Source organism: Danio rerio, chromosome 8 (assembly GCF_049306965.1).
Source record: "Danio rerio strain Tuebingen ecotype United States chromosome 8, GRCz12tu, whole genome shotgun sequence".
Classification (NCBI taxonomy): Eukaryota; Metazoa; Chordata; class Actinopteri; order Cypriniformes; family Danionidae; genus Danio; species Danio rerio.
In genome coordinates, this window is record NC_133183.1 from 34,208,657 (window position 1) to 34,225,133 (window position 16,477).

General features: G+C 34.5%; 1 protein-coding gene across 2 annotated transcripts in view; it reads right to left on the reverse strand.

Annotated features, from left to right (window-relative positions):
• The window catches only part of ipo11 (importin 11), a 327,032-nt gene that overhangs the window by 87,175 nt on the left and 223,380 nt on the right, over positions 1 to 16,477 (reverse strand). For both annotated transcript variants that reach the window (XM_005167156.6, NM_001159661.1), the window contains 2 exons: positions 13,783 to 13,862; positions 10,386 to 10,466 (listed from right to left, as the gene is read on the reverse strand). In XM_005167156.6, the coding sequence (XP_005167213.1) occupies positions 10,386 to 10,466; positions 13,783 to 13,862 (161 nt within the window). The remainder of the gene's footprint in view (positions 1 to 10,385; positions 10,467 to 13,782; positions 13,863 to 16,477) is intronic.

The window sequence follows — 16,477 nt, forward strand, 5'->3', positions numbered from 1 at the left end:
CATAGTCAAACATCTTAAATTGGTTGAAAAAAACTATACATCATAAATATACGTAATAATATATACAAAGATTTATTAATAATAATAAGATTCTGAGTTAGATTTGGCCAGAATGTACACAACATAATATCCACCTTAGGCTATTTCTACTACAGTTATATCATTAAGAAAAGCTAGTGAATAAATGTTTTGTTTTATAAGTGAGATGAAGTTAGTTAGATAAACGACTTGTAGATTATTACAGAAAGAGTGGAGGGCTGCTTCTTCCACACCACTGCTGGAAACCAAACCTATATGATCAGAGCGGGCGGAGCCGTGGTGTCACTGAGTCCGCGACACAAGCTCACCTCGCCCTGTCATATTTAATGAATTATTTCAATGTAGTAATAATAATAATAATAATAATAATAAAAATAATAATAATAATAATAATAATAATAATAATAATAATAATAATAATAGCTTATTTATTGCTTGTTGTGAAAAATCAAAACCGTTACTTTTTCTCCATAACAACCTGTGTGTATGTATGTATGTATATATGTTAACGGATTTATTGAATGCTAAAATAAGGTGAATTAAATAAAAAATAAGGAACATCCTGGATCTGTTTTATCTCTGCACTTTATTCTTTTTTTTTATTATAGAAGTATCGGATCGGGTTTCAAAATCAAAAGAGTTAGACTTAAGAGCAAAAAAACCTGATCGGGACATCCTTAATAAAAATGTTAAGTTCAGAGAACTTACAGTAAAATATTAATTAAAAGTTTTTTGCTGCTTAATAAGTAAGTTAAACACACTTGTTTAAGTTTTGAAGCCAAAACGTATTTTAAGTAATGCCAAGTTATATTAACTTACAGTGAAACTCAAACCATTTCCCAATATTTGCTTATGTAGGACTACTTAAATTTATTCAATAAATTGGCGATTAGTTCATTTATAACTTAAATGACTGACTACTAGTCGACTAAAATTATTTAGTTGGCGACAGCCCTAGTGTGCAGCAGCTGTATGTTACATGTGGAAATATACAAGCAGAAGCAAGTATAATTTCCTCTAAACCAATAAAGCAGCAGCAGCATTACAGACCCATGTCAACAATGCTCATGACAAAATAAATACAGCCTTGGAGAGTAGTTGAACAGTAGTGCATGACACTTTTACACAGCCCTAACCTGTATCTGTACTACACCGTTTACAGGTAGTAAATGTCTTTGCTCTACCTCTGTTGATAAAGCTTAAACCCATAATATTCCTTTGCATTCCGTCATACAGACATACACAAAGCTGTTTCTGAGAGGTGGGTCAGACTGATAGTCCGAGAGCTGGTGGTCAGTTTGTGAATCAGTTTGTGTGTGTGTGTGTGTGTGTGTGTGTGTGTGTGTGTGTGTGTGTGTAAGCATTCAAGGACGCCCCAACGGGCTCCCACTTGTACTTGGCTCCAGCTGCACTGTTTGCTCTTCAAATCAATCACAAACTACCACATGTCTCCCTGCGGATGTCCTGGCCAGAGCGGATAGGAGGCCAGAAACATTTTCCTAAAGCTCGGAGAAATCATTCAAAGTACCCTGACACACAGTCCTACTTTCATCCAAGTTTCCTTAAAGTTCATCCGAAACTAAAGAACCAGTGTTATTTCAGAGCTGACACTTAAATTGAATGGGAGATGAGACTTGGTTCAATGCACATTATGCTCAAAACACACCCATAACTCATTAAGAGAATAAGCACAAGCCTATTACACCATGCGCCAGTGTGCAAACTGTATTTTTCCTTCCTTAAAATATCAAAAGTGGATATGGACACACCCTTAATGCTTTTGCGCCATGCACTTTAGACTTTCTGCTTATATCGTTAAAATAGAGCCCTAAATGTTAAATGCTAAGCTACATTAAATATTAATAATTCCCCTTGGTCATTTTTTTTTACATCAAATAGGTATGCAAAATTTTCAATTACTAATTATGACTTAACTGTTTCATTAAATGATGAATCAGTGCTTTAGAATGAATTCTGTAATGATTCATTAACTCAATTCATTACTAGATGAATCAATGTTTTTAACAAATCTCTAGAATGAATGATCTAATAACTCACTCACATGACTCAAAGACTTGTTGATGAATGGATGAATTGTGTTTTGAACAAACAATTTAAACAAGTGACTTGATTCAGTACTGGATTTTAAAATATCTTTATTATATTAATGGTTCAATTAGTCAGACTTAAAATCTTGGTTTCATAAATGGATCATAATTTCTGAAGAAGTCAAATGTCATGAACTACTAATTCAATGGCTCACTCAAAAAGATGTTTTATTATAGGATGAATCAATGTTTTTGAACAAATCTAATAAATGAATGATTCAATGACTCGCTCATAAAAGCTTAACATGCTACATAACTGGATGAATCAGACATTTTGAACAAATCATTTGAACATATGTAGGTACTGCGATAGCTTTATATATATATATATATATATATATATATATATATATATATATATATATATATATATATATATATATATATATATAATAAGAAACATGTATTCCCTTTTGAAGTATGAGACCTATATTGTAACTGCATGGGAATCAAAAGTAAGATTTTTGTTCACCACAGACATTTTCATCTTTAAACTAAATTGATACAACTTTGTAACAGCATGACAGTGAATAAAGGATGACAGGCTTTTTTATTACATTTTTAGCTGAACTATCTCCTCAAGCACGACAAATCCCATCGACACGGTGAACAATGATTCTGTTCTGATTTGAGTACTCTTAACAGAAGTGCTTTAAAATGAGTTCCTCTTGACAAAGGTGTCTCGAAAGAACATGAACTGTGAAGTCCTTGATTCATGCACACATTGTGCAAGAGTTAAATGGCCTGTCACCTGCCATTGTCCTTTAGCCTTTAACTTAAGCGACCTCTATCTAAACAAATTTTACAGAGTAGATGGCCCTTTCTTTCAGTGTTAATTAAAAATGTCAATAAAGAGAAAGTAGTGCCGCCAGATACTGCTGATTTAAATGAACAGTTAATTAGGGAGTTACAAAGCTCTTGTCCACGAACCCGATGATTTACGTACCAGACATGCTACCTGTGGTGTAAGAAAGTAAGGGAATCCTCTGTGAGGTTAATCGAATGGCGGCCCACACGTCTGAGTCTTCCACTGCCTACACAGATACTTTAATGCATTCAGAACAGTTCCCATGCCGAGAAGCAGACGGAGGGCTCAAAGCTTGTTTGATATAAGCAAACTCAATACATATCAAGGGATTAATTATTACATGAACAATTCACCCCAAAATGAGGTCGTTTACTGAGGCGTATTCCTTTTTTGGATGATTAAGTGGAATGTTCATCCTGCTCTTTTCCACATAATGGAAGTGTAGAGTGATTTATATTTGCAAGATTTAAAAGTTAAAGAATGTTATATAAATATATGTATAATAAAAGTCATGCAATGATTATTTAGAATGATTAACGGAATAATTGACATTCCACCAGTTAAACACTAAGCTAAATGTCCACATACATATTGAGTTACTTCCTCAAAACAGTAACTAATTGCATTCCTTAGTTACTTTATGGAAAGTAATGCATTATATTACTTTTCAGTTACTTTTGCGTTACTCTTTCATACCTGGCAGAGTTTTGATCTCTTTCAAAATTTGCAGTTGTTTTTTCAGTCCGCATTTAACAACCACCTAGATATGCTACACCTTCATTTTCCTTTAAAAAAATGTAGGTTAAAATTATAATTTAAGAATTTTCTGAGCCCAGAGCTATACATGTTGTATATACATTACTTAAAGGGGTGGTCCACTACGATATTATATTTTAAACTTTAGTTGATGTGTAATGTAGCTGTGTGAACATAAACAGCATCTCTGAATGTAAAATGCTCAAAGTTCAATGCAAAGGGAGACTTTGGTTTTTTACAGAGTTAGCTTAGCAAAGCCTACAACGAACGAATTTTGGGGACAACAAAATACTTCCGGCCCTTGGGAGATCACAAAGGTTTGTTTACCACGCACACACATTTTGTTAAAATTGATCATGACATATACAGTGTCTAGTGTTAACGTTATGTTGTAGCAAAGATGTAAACAACGGGAAATGCTGTTCGCAACGATTTAGCTACAAATCCATATTTATCAGTCAAACTGCTGTAAACACACACACACACACTCTTGACCAGTACGGTGAAGCCTCTCTGTGTGTCTCAGACAATGAAGTCACAAAAATATGTGAACGATTCATGTTATTTACACAGGCATATTCCGGAAATGTGTAAAAGAAGTTGTGTAATGCATTGAGTTAAAAAAACACAGCAGAGCTCCCCTAACTGGTATGTAGCAGCAAAAAAAATTCAATCAAGGCTCACACAGGTCTCATCCCACATCTTGTGCTTTATTCTGCCACCAGCGTCACCACAGAAAATAACTTAATCTGAGCATGAGAGAAAAATAAAAATAAACATCACTCCCGCGCACATGCACTTCTCGTGTTACAGATAGTTTTATGGTATAAAAACACACACACAAACACATGCACACACGCACTCTCTTAAAGAAGCCGCATCCCATTTTTGACTTGTTGACTGACTGTGGAGCCGATCCGCGAATTGCAGCACATTATGACGATGACCAATCAGAGTCACTTGAGGGCGGGCCTTTCAGAGGAACTAAGAAAGATATCAGTCGTTTTCATGTTAGCTGAGTAGCTGTATGTAATCAAAGTGAGATTTATGAAAAAATAACATGATTTCCTTCAAGTGACACATGAGCACACATTGCTTTGCATCTTATTAAAACAGCAGTCAGGAAAAAAAAAAAGGGTCAGGAAACACCAAAACACATTTTTTTGAGCTGTTGACAGGCGTATATGCGTCCCACACTGCTAAAAACACTATAATTTATAAAAATAAAAGAATATTTGAAGCTGCGTCACGGTCATGACATAATAGCGTTGTATTCCAGCGTGCAGACTGGACGTCTGTGCCAGAGTGTGTCTTATTACGTCTTACAGTGTGTTGCATTAATGCATGAGTAAGGCTTGGTTCAAACCAATCAGCGCGCTCTATTGTGCAACTTCATTAATATTCATTACTGTCACAGTGTTTAGATGACAGACACACCACATTGTATTGGCAAAACAAGCGTGAAGTGTTGCTTTTATAGTTTGCTGCAGTTAAGTTTCGTTTTCATTTTCTCTCTGTGAGAGCTCAGACTCATGTGTGGACTACAGTGTACGCGACGCTCGACAACAATTGTTTACCTGAGAGCTGTTCTCATCTGCAAACGCTGAAATCCGAATTCGCTTGTTGTCTCCTCTAAATAAAGACGCGGCTCTAGTTGCTGGTGATTGTCCTGTCTCTACAGATTTGGTAAGTGAGCGACCAGCGCTCTTTGTTTATTCAGTTTGTTTGTATCGAACAAACTATTGCACCGAGTGTAAACATGTTAGCACTACAACCAAACTTTAACCTCGTGTAGGGTTTTCACCGCATTTAGTGACCGGAATAACACACGTGGCTTTCTGACGCAACCTGCCGTGTGCATCTAAGTTTCCGGGAAATGCTGAGTTTTTTTTTTCTCTCATTTGCCGTGCGGTATCAAACATTGCATGAAAAATACACGCTTAGAGCAGTTCCTCGAATCAAATATCTTGTTTGTCGAGAGGGGCATGCATGAATTCCCTGAATGAAAGAGCCAAACTGCAGTAAAAGTCCACCATTTAATAATTTGGCAAATAATTTGACTACAGATGTCCATGTAGGTTAAACACCATCACTTTCTCCTGTGTGTGTGTGTGTGTGAGTATTTTGACTCTGAAACTCGCGCGTGCCCAAATAGACACTCCCACACCATCCCACTTTTCTTCCTCCGACACTCCCCCCCTAAACAGAGCTGGACACGCCCACTTTTCTGACTTTTTCTAAAGCAGAGGTGTGAAAACACCCTACTGAATCGAGGGGGTTTCATGGCCCTTTAAAATTACATTCTGGACCACCCCTTTAATACATGCATACTGCATGTAAAGTAATGTGTTTGCTAATTTTGAAGGTTTTGTGTTATTAGTTAGTAGCGTTTATGCTGTTTTTAATATCGTTTTACGCTCAAACAACTAAAGGAATGCTTAAGTTTATTTAACTGGTTATGTTATAATTACATTACAACATAGATGCTGTAAAATGAACATCTGAAATTAAAACAGTCACATAAACCTTTCACCGGAAGCTTATCAGTAGGGGAAAAACACTAGCTGTGCATACACCCCATTGTCATATTTATTGTGTGTTTTTTTGTAACTGAGCGGAAAGCGCACTTTCAGCAGTGTGGGTGGCACTGAGAGGATCCCTAACAGAAACTGCTGTTAGTGCGTATCAAACTTCTGTTTACCCCAAAGCAAAGAATAACAAAGATCTCCCATGTGAGTTTATCCTTTGCACATTTTTTGTTTTTGTTTTGGTAAACTTTCCCACGCTCTGCTGGCTTGGCTTTGTTAGACACTCTAGCATATTCTCATAAGATCCATGTGTCATGTCTTCTTTTATTAGACTGCATCTAGATGGGCTGAATCCGTTTTGCACTGCAGCACCTCAATGGCCAAAATGCTTTACAGCAGGTCCTTATATTTAGGTAAGATGAGATCCAAATAATGATGTGTGTTTTGCGGTGCTCTAAACTATCATATCATTTTGGTGTGAGGAAAACAGGATTTTAGACATTGGCTCATTGATCTTTTTTAATTAAGGAAAGAATACAGACTTAATTGTTTCATTACAGGATGAAGGATCAGAGTTAGGAATACATTTATTTAATAATTCATTAACTCTCTCCAGAATTTCAATTTTTGAACAAACCTCCTGAATGAATGATTTAATCGAAAAACTTTAACTGTTCATAACTGAATGAATCAGGTTTTTAAACAAATCTCTTAAATAAATGATTTAATGACTCATTTGAAAACTTCAATTGTTCATGACTGGATGAATAAGTGTTTTAAACAAATGTCTTGAATGAATGATTTAGTGAATGAATGAAATAGTAAAAACATTCCTAAATAAATGTATTTATTTATTTTCAAATTTCTCATATAAATGCAGGGCTTGACGCTTACTTTTTTTAGGAGTAGCACATGCGCTCCTAAGTTGAAAACTTTAGGAGAACATTAAACAATTTTTGAAGCGCAGTGAAAATGTATAATAAAAATAACGTAAAATAAATAAATAATAGTAAATTAAATAGTAAATAAATAAAGTTTTTGTCTAATAAATGTACATGACAAGATCTCGAAGCAAAGCTGTTTCATTCATTTGAATACAATAAGTACAATAGGTTTTATTTTACTGCAACAACAGCTTAAATAGTATTTAATAATTTTTATAATAATATATACTGTATCTTTAATATAAATATACTAGTAGCTAGATTGAAACACCTTTTCTCCACAGCACATAACAGAATGCAACTTTTTAAATTTTATTTGCATAACATGCTGCACAGACTCCACCTTACTTCCCCCATGGGAAAAGTATGATAATGTCAAGAAAGACACAACTACAAACTCATGTACAAAGCTGACAATGTTTATCGGAGCCCTAGCTGAATATGGGAATGCCTCTATGAATTGAATTTTCCTTCTCTCACAAAGTAATATCATCCTTTCTATTAAACTTTAATGGCCCTCAGCAACAGAATGATTTCTTATTCTTATTTAACAGTTAAAAACTATGTTTAGCATTTAACACCTTTTACATGAAATTGTGTTTTTTTTTCAGTGTTTAAAAAAATCTAAAATTAAATAAAACATCCACTATTTGTCTCCAAACTATTCTTGCATACCACTGACAGGTCAAATCTGCTCTCTCTCTCTATTGTAGACTTGGTGTTGCTGAGAGATTGAGATGCACCAGCCAGTTTGCGTCTAAAGTAATGCAAAATTGCAAAGTCCAGGACATTTTAGGCGATTTAGAAATTCTGGCTAAATAGAGGATATGTCCAGGAAAAAGAAGATGTATTGTCACACGAAATAATGAGCTGGGTCATTCTATTTAGTAAACAGTTTTTCTTTTCCGTGTGTCCTCATGCTCTTCTCAAAACTACTACCAAAGGCAGAACAGGTCGTTTTGGGTGTAGTGCATCTCTCTAAGTCTGCATCAGCTGAGCATGAGCGAGTCTGTGGCGGAGTATTCTCAGTTTCTCACACACTCAGAACTGGGCCGCCAAGGTAAAGTCCTATGTGTAGGTTGGTTTTGAATTGGGTATCACACTGGATGTGCCACGACATGCCATTACCGAATTGTAAACGTTTTCTATTAGGCTCGCACGATGTGCATTCGGTGCCTTACGTTGCTTAGCAATGTACACAAAACAATGTAAAGATTGCTTGACGTGAAGTAAATAAGCCAGTAGAGATGTGCCGTTGCAGATAGTGTCAGCGTGTGCTACGATCACAATAGATTTCCAACGTAATACACCATAACTTATTGTGAAGAGCATGTTGTTTTACCATGGCTGAGGGAATTAAGTCATTAATCAAGCTTATTCAATAAAATATAATAAAATAATAATAATAATAAGAATAATAATAATAATAATAATAATAATAATAATAATAATAAAAAAACTGCACATGACTAAATAAATTTCTCAGTTCAGACACATCTATTTTTAGTCGCAAATGCGAGTGAAATGGTCACACTGTCGAGCCCTGTAAATGGTCAGCATTTCTAAACAAATGTAATAAATGAAGGACTCACTTGTTTACTCAAAAAGACTTCTTGCATGAACAATTTTTTTTTTTGAACAATGTTTTTGAACAAATCTAAAGAAGGCATGAATGAATCAATGACTCACTTATAATGACTTGCTTCATAACTGAGTGATAATTCAACTACTCACTAAAAATCTCAAAGATGAATGTCTTAATTAAACCTAAAGACTTCATTTTCTTTGTAACTGCATGAAAACTTGTTTTAGAAACAAACTTACTAAACAAATTACTTAATGACTTACTCGTATTTCTAATTTCAGTGTTTCATCAAGTGTGACGACATGCAAGAAAGTACATGAGGCCTAAGTGTTCATCAGAGAATCGAACAAATCAGGTTTTAGCATGTAAAAACGGCAAAACTCCTGTTGTTTCTTTTGTGAAAGACAAAATATAATAAGACATGGCTGGACAACAGGACTACAAAAATACATCTGTTATATACAAGTTATTTACAGGTCAAATGAACAGACAATGCAAAAGGATTGCAGATTTAACCCCAGCACACCCTACTTTTTACTTTTCCTCAAGACGTCTTGTACGTGCAGATTCAAACCATGAAAATGGCACCAAACGAGGCTTTCGATCAAACTGTCAAAAATATACATGTATGTCTCTGATAACCTTGGGCTCGTTTTTTCCAATTAAACTTGCCTTCACTCTTGTGGAAAGATGCTGCCTGTTGGCACATCAGAAAACACAAAAGCAAAAGGATGCGCGCACACACCTGCACTCCACGCAACATAGGATCCAGACAGAGGGAAAAAATAAATTAAACTTAATTAGAAAAGTTTCAAGTTATGCCCTGAAGAAATGACAAAACATGTCACCATAACAGAACTCTAATATGAGGACAAATATCCAAAACCGCTGGTTCGGTTGCTATTCCTAGCATTCCAGTTCCTCCAGCAGAGCTGCGAATCACGTTTTATGCTCCAAATTGGCTTTGGGTCTCCGATGAGCATCTGCTAACCTACGAAGGAGCAGCTGGAGGCCAAAACGGAAAGCTTTATCTCTAATGGCAGCATCCTGGCAGCCGCTCTGTCCCAAAGCCTCCAGAGAGAAGCGGCACCGCAGAGCGGACAAGAGCCCCGCTTTGAAGCCCACATTAGGCAGGCTTCAGCAGCGCGACCCCTGTAAGATAATTATCGGTGCTACAAGGTCCAATTGGTCACGTTGCTAAATGCATTAATTAAAACGGTCAAAAAATAAGTTCATAAAATAACAGGGTCCCGAGCAGAGCACTTTCATCATATCTTCAAAGCAGAAATCTGTCCTAACTGATGGTGTGGAAATGAGAAGAAGGAAAAAAAAACGATCGATGTGTCAAAGAGCGCACCACTTCTGTCAGATCTAAGAGCTTGAGTGCATAAGCTAAAGAAAGTGATGTCGAGAAGGGCTTCATGAAATATAGCTGAGCTTCGTCAAAACCAAAACGACAGGGTTGACGAACGGGTGTTCCAGTCATTACTCTGCTGCAGTGCCAGGACACCTCATTTCACAAGAGAGCGCCAGGAAGACAAGCACAAAAGAGCCTTGCAGGGAAGGACGGATCGGGCTGTGAGTAGAAAGAGTGTGAAAGATTGAGTCATACAGTACCTTCAAAACCTGGACCTGGCCTTCATTGGTGATGTCGCTCAGGAGTTCACAGAAAGATCTGCAGAGGGCTTCAGCATAGTTCTGGAGAAAAACGAACAGGTGATTAAAAACAATCATTCCTGTTTCGCATGTAGGGCTGCTCTTTACATCAAAAGTTTAGAAAAATTGCAAATGTGGATTTCACAAAACAGTTGGGGGAAATTAGTATTGAGTACGACATGTTTTTTCCTGGGAATAATGTTTCTAAAGGAGCTGTTGATAGGGAATTAAACCATATTTTAGTAAAAAAAAAACAATACAAATGTAAAAATAAAACAAAAAAATCTTATGTGTAATAACAATGGAATGCCACAAGGAAAAACTACTGAACTACTTAAACGTTTTAACACTTTATATTAAATGTTTTTTTTTTGTTGATGGCAGCATAAAGACACCTTTCATATGGAGAATGAAGTCACATGCATTGTTCAGGTGTGAGTTTATCACTGACTTCAACAGAGTGTAAAAATATTGATGATTTTGTGGGTCTCATCTGGATTGGATTGGATTGGATTCAACTCAGCATGCACTTGTGCCGTTTGCTGCCAAGTGAGACACGGCTGTGGTGAGAATCAGCACCTCCAAGTCCGAGGCCATGGTGCTCCACTGGAAAATAGGGGCTTGCCATCTCCATGTTGTAGGAAAATCCATACCCCAGATGGAGAAGTTTAAGTATCTTGGGATTTTGTTCACGAGTGAGGAAAAGATGAAATGTGAGATTGACAGGCGGATCGGTGCAGTGGCAACAGTAATGTGGTCGATGTATCGGTCCATCATGGTAAAGAAAAAGCTGAATTGAATTGGATTCAAGTCATGTGTTTGATGAGCTATTCTGCAGCTTAATTTGCTTTCTCTGAAACCATGTGAGAGTTTCCTTGGCTGTGTTTAGATCATCGTCTTGCTGAAATGTCCATTCTGGTTTTGTCTTCCTCATTTTAGTTATGTAGACATTGCACTGAAGCAGCCAGTATTATTTTACAATGACGTAAGGGTAAAGACATAACTGAACAACATGAAGTCATTTCAGAGTGATTTCAGCTGCTGTTCTACATCTCCCTTATCTTCATGTGTTCAATACTTTTCTCTGAGTCATTTCATTTTTTTGCACAACTTTATTTGTAATCGTATTAGTTTAGTTTTTATGCATATATGGATTTCTTTCGTTGTTACCAACATTAGGTAAAAATTTCAAGTCAGCAGCACCTTTAGAAATATTTTTTTCAGATAAAAACAGTGATGTATTAACTCATATTATACAACAATTATTTCTTCCACTGTATGTATCACAATGGCTCACAATAAATAAATGATTTAATTCAAAAGTATCTTAATGTGCCTGTCATTAACACATTCTCAGAAAGAATATCGCATTATTTACTCATCACTTATCGCATGGCACAGCCCATTATGCAGTATGTTCAGTTCAATTCATCTTTATTTATACAGCAGTTTTATGATGTAGATTGTGCCAATGCAGCTTGACATTGATGAAGAAAATAGCATAAAAATCTATAACAATACTTCAGATTGTGGAACATTCCAGCGAATCAGGCAAGTAGGAGAAGTGTAGAGTAAGAATGATAGATGGAAGTTCTTATTGAATTATCCTGTGAGAATTAAATGACAAATTAGACAATTCTGTATTATGCCAATATATATATTTGGAAGAATATTGGAAGCTATTTACTTTAATTCTATTTTTAATCTATTTATATTTTATTTTTACTACTATGAATGTAAATGATTTCTTGTTTTAAAAAAAAATCTTCCAAATATCTTCTTTCAAAATGTTAATAACAAATGTTTATAAAATAAACATTGTTTTGTCTGTTAAATTTGTACTTTTTTGTGAATTATCACTTTTAATCACCATCTACTTAATATAAATAAGTATAATTTAAATAACTATCCCTTAGAACTAAAGATCATCATTTTTTAATAATCAAGAATAAATTATTCTAATTTGGTGGTTATGTTTATTAATATATGTAGTAACCACTGCGTCTAACAATACCCCTTGGGTGTTCTTTAATCACTGCAAATCACGGCTTATTGCATTCATAAAATATTAATACCAAAATGCTATTAAACAAAAATGATGCTCTTTGACTGTTTTCTTTCATCATAACATTACAGATATTGAAATGATTCCACTACTTTGAAGTTCTAACAGGAAAAATGTGACATTTTGTTAAACAAAATATAAATATAGCAGATGGCACACATGGACAAATACCTCGTTATCCAATACAAGTTTCCCAAGAAAACATCTTGTTTTCATTTCTGACCATTTGATAGATTTTTATGGTGGCCACACATTCACTTTCATCCCTGATTTACAGGTTTCAGGTAACACAAGCCCAGTTTTGGCACAATCTATTTGACGTATTGTGTTTGTTGACGTCAATAGGATTGGAAACAAGAATAAATAGCTTTATTTTGTGAAGTGGGTCACAGTGGACAACAACCATGCCCAAGCTTCACAACAAAGACCAAGACTAGTGTGTTTTTGCTCCTCAACAACATGTTCTTTCACATTTATGATTTTGACAATAATCTGTACACAGTTTAATAATAATAATAATAATTATTATTATTATTATTATAAATAATTATAAACAGAGTTATAATTCATTATAAGCATAAGCTTCACAGAAAGCATTTCTGAATTGTCTTTATATTTACAAGAGTTACTTGACCCATGTTTTGTCTACGAAAATAGGTCTTTGGCTATCATTTGGACATAAAAGCTAATTTTCTACTTAAAAAAAAAAAAAAAAAATTACAAAAAAATAAAGTATGATTTAAGCCAGTTTATAAAAAAACTGTCAAATATATAGTTTAAATGAAAGTGTGATTGTTTTATTAATCTATTGGAATATATATTATATTGCACATAATACTAAATCATAAAATATATCAATCAATTACACAAAATCTTTTAAAAACATTAAAATAAGTAACTTTTAATAGTGTTTTTTGGCCACGTGCTTTCAGAATCATTGATTTTAACCCAGACATGTTCTTTCTATGCATCTGTCAACATTTACTTTTTATTTCCATCTCATTACACTTGTGGTTACGTTCATGAATGAATTATAACTTAAATGATAAATTAAATTTCTTTTTTAGGATTTAAAAGCTTAAAAGCTATTGCAAAAAAAAAAAAAAAAAAAAGACTCCTGCAGAAGTCACTAATTATGCACAAAATTTCAATAACTGAAACATCACACACCATTCTGTTCAGATTTACAAAACATTCATCTTTAGAGGGAGTGCAAATAAGGTTATGCTCACGCTGTCGTTCCTGTCTTCTTTGAATGTCTAGTTATTTGAAGTCATTTTTTTTTGTGCCTACCTGTAAGAAATCTGTAGCTGAGAGATAAATGTAGGCATTGATGATCTGAAAGCATGTGCGTACGTTCTCCGAGCTCAGTTCTGAAATAGAGAAACAAAATAAGATTGATACCCGGGTGAAGCAATATCACAGAGCAATATCTCAGGGAGAAAAATAACAGTTAGGAGAGAACATGAGCACCGGCGGGCGAGACAGAAGCTGTGTGTGAAAAGACAGGAAAATGGTTACATTTCATATAACAAAACAGCAGTGTGGAGCACAGACGACTTAAAACACTGCAACTCTGACTCATCCAGAACTCCAACTCCCGCAGATGGAAGACAAGACAACAGGAAATAACTGCAGAGACAGACATTACACTCGGATATCTCAACTTCTGCAGACTAGACCAAATAGCAAGGTCATTTGAAAGAGGGATTAAGTAAATTCAGGGATATGTTGTTTTTTTGTTGTTGTTTTTTTTATGTACAAAAAGGCTGATTTATTTGATCAAAATGATATTTACATTTTAAAATGGTAAAATTGCAATATATTTAAATATATTATAATGTGATAGCAAAGGTGATTTTCAGCCAGACAACTCTGGCTTTTTTTTCTTCTTCACTAGATTCTGTAATTCAAAAAAATAAATTAAAAACTAAATAATTTGTCAATAAACTGTTGGTAAAAAAATAAAATAAGCATAGTATAATATATTAAACTAAATATTTGCATGCTATATGATTAAACAGTATCTGTCAAAAACTGTCACTTTTGATCAGCATAATGTTTTCTTAAAAAAATGTAATAACATGCAGATTATGTCGTTTGAGCATCGAAATCGCAGTGTGTTTATCTGCAATAGTCACATTGCAGGTATAGATTACCAAAATATTATTCTTTGAAAAACATTTACACAATGATGACCTTGATATTTTATCGTTGATAATTCAATTTCTATACTGAATACTGTTAGACTCTCCAGAAAACCACAAAGCACAGTTTGTTTCACTTTCCTATATGCTCTGTTGTTTTTTTATATGCTTGTAATTTATTGTGATTTATGCAAACGCACTGATCATCGACTTGATCAGCCCAATCAATCTAAATACTGTAGATTCAGATCTAAATCTAAATTCAGAGATCTAAATTCAGAACGGATTTTAAAGTATTATTACTTATCTATAAATCACTAAAGAGCCTAGGATCTTAATACATTACAGATATGCTCAGTGAATACAAACCTAACCGATCTTTAGGATTAAATCAATTAGAAATTTCAATGGATCAGTTCAAATGGTTCAAAGCAGGGTGAATCCACCTTCAGCTACTACACCCCTGCTGTAATCAACTTCCAGAAATGATCAGATGTGCTCCAAAATTAGGTACATTCAAATGAGCCCTGAAAAGTCATGTGAAATAAAAACTGATTGCATTGTGACAAAACCCATTTGCTCAAGCACACTGAGCAAGCTAATACACAATACACAGAAGACGTTAAATGAATAAGAAGGCATGTGGACAACACATCATCTAAATTAAGTAATTTTAGCATGTCAAAGTTAAATTTATGAATATAATATGTATTTTCCTAACCAGAAAAGTGGGGCTAGTAATGTTGGAAATCTACTAGCCACAGGGGTTGGTGATCAAAAAAGTTAATGTCAAGCACTGTATATATATATATATATATATATATATATATATATATATATATATATACATACATACATACATACATACATACATAAGTATTATAAGTATTTTACCACACACTGATTATTTAACTCTTCTGGAGTTAATACACAAGTATTGTGTCCTAATACAATTTAAAAATATTGAAAAAATAATACACGTTACCTTTTGTTATTTTGTGCAAAAATGCTCTAAATGAGTTCTTTATTATTTTAAATTCAGGAAACACAATGTAACCAGTACTTTACAGTATAGGGTTGTCACGATACTGAAATTTAGTACCAATCAATACTGCATAGTACTGTACTGTCCCTGTATCTGTGATTACACTCAGTAAACAGCATTGAGTTTGATGAATTGATGACCTTCACAGTTAATTACAGTCATTTCTGTTGAGGACATGAACACAACAGCAAATCAGCGTTGTTTAAGAGCGTGCTCAATAGCGCTCAAATGTTAGCGGGAAATTGACATTTTAAAAATTTCAGTATCAACTGGTACTGAATTCCAGTATCGTGTAAACCTACTTTACAGAATGACACACAACTATAAATCATAAATCCAGAGCAACCACAGTTTTCAAATGGTCTCTTTTTCCTTTTGTTGTTTATAGCTGGATATACAGTAGCAGTAGAGATGTACAGTATGTAGACACACTCGCTTTACAATGAATTCCATTTTTCTCCTACTCAAAATACTATAATGTCTTTGAATATGGTTCACCATGGAGACTTTGTAAGCTATTATCAGTATATATGTAATTAATTTTGATTAGCCCTTTCCCATTTTCCCTTTAGGGGTCTAGTGAAGCGCATAAACAAAGGTTACAGCACGCTAAGCTTTACAGAGTACAGAGATAACCATACAGTAATTACAGTAACGATTATATCAATACACACGGACATGAAAGCAAAATATGAGCAAGCCACTGCTCTACTTCTTATCCTGCCGTTCACTGCTTCCATTACTATAGAAACAAATTACGACCTTCAAAAAGAGTTTTAATTCATTTCTATGACTG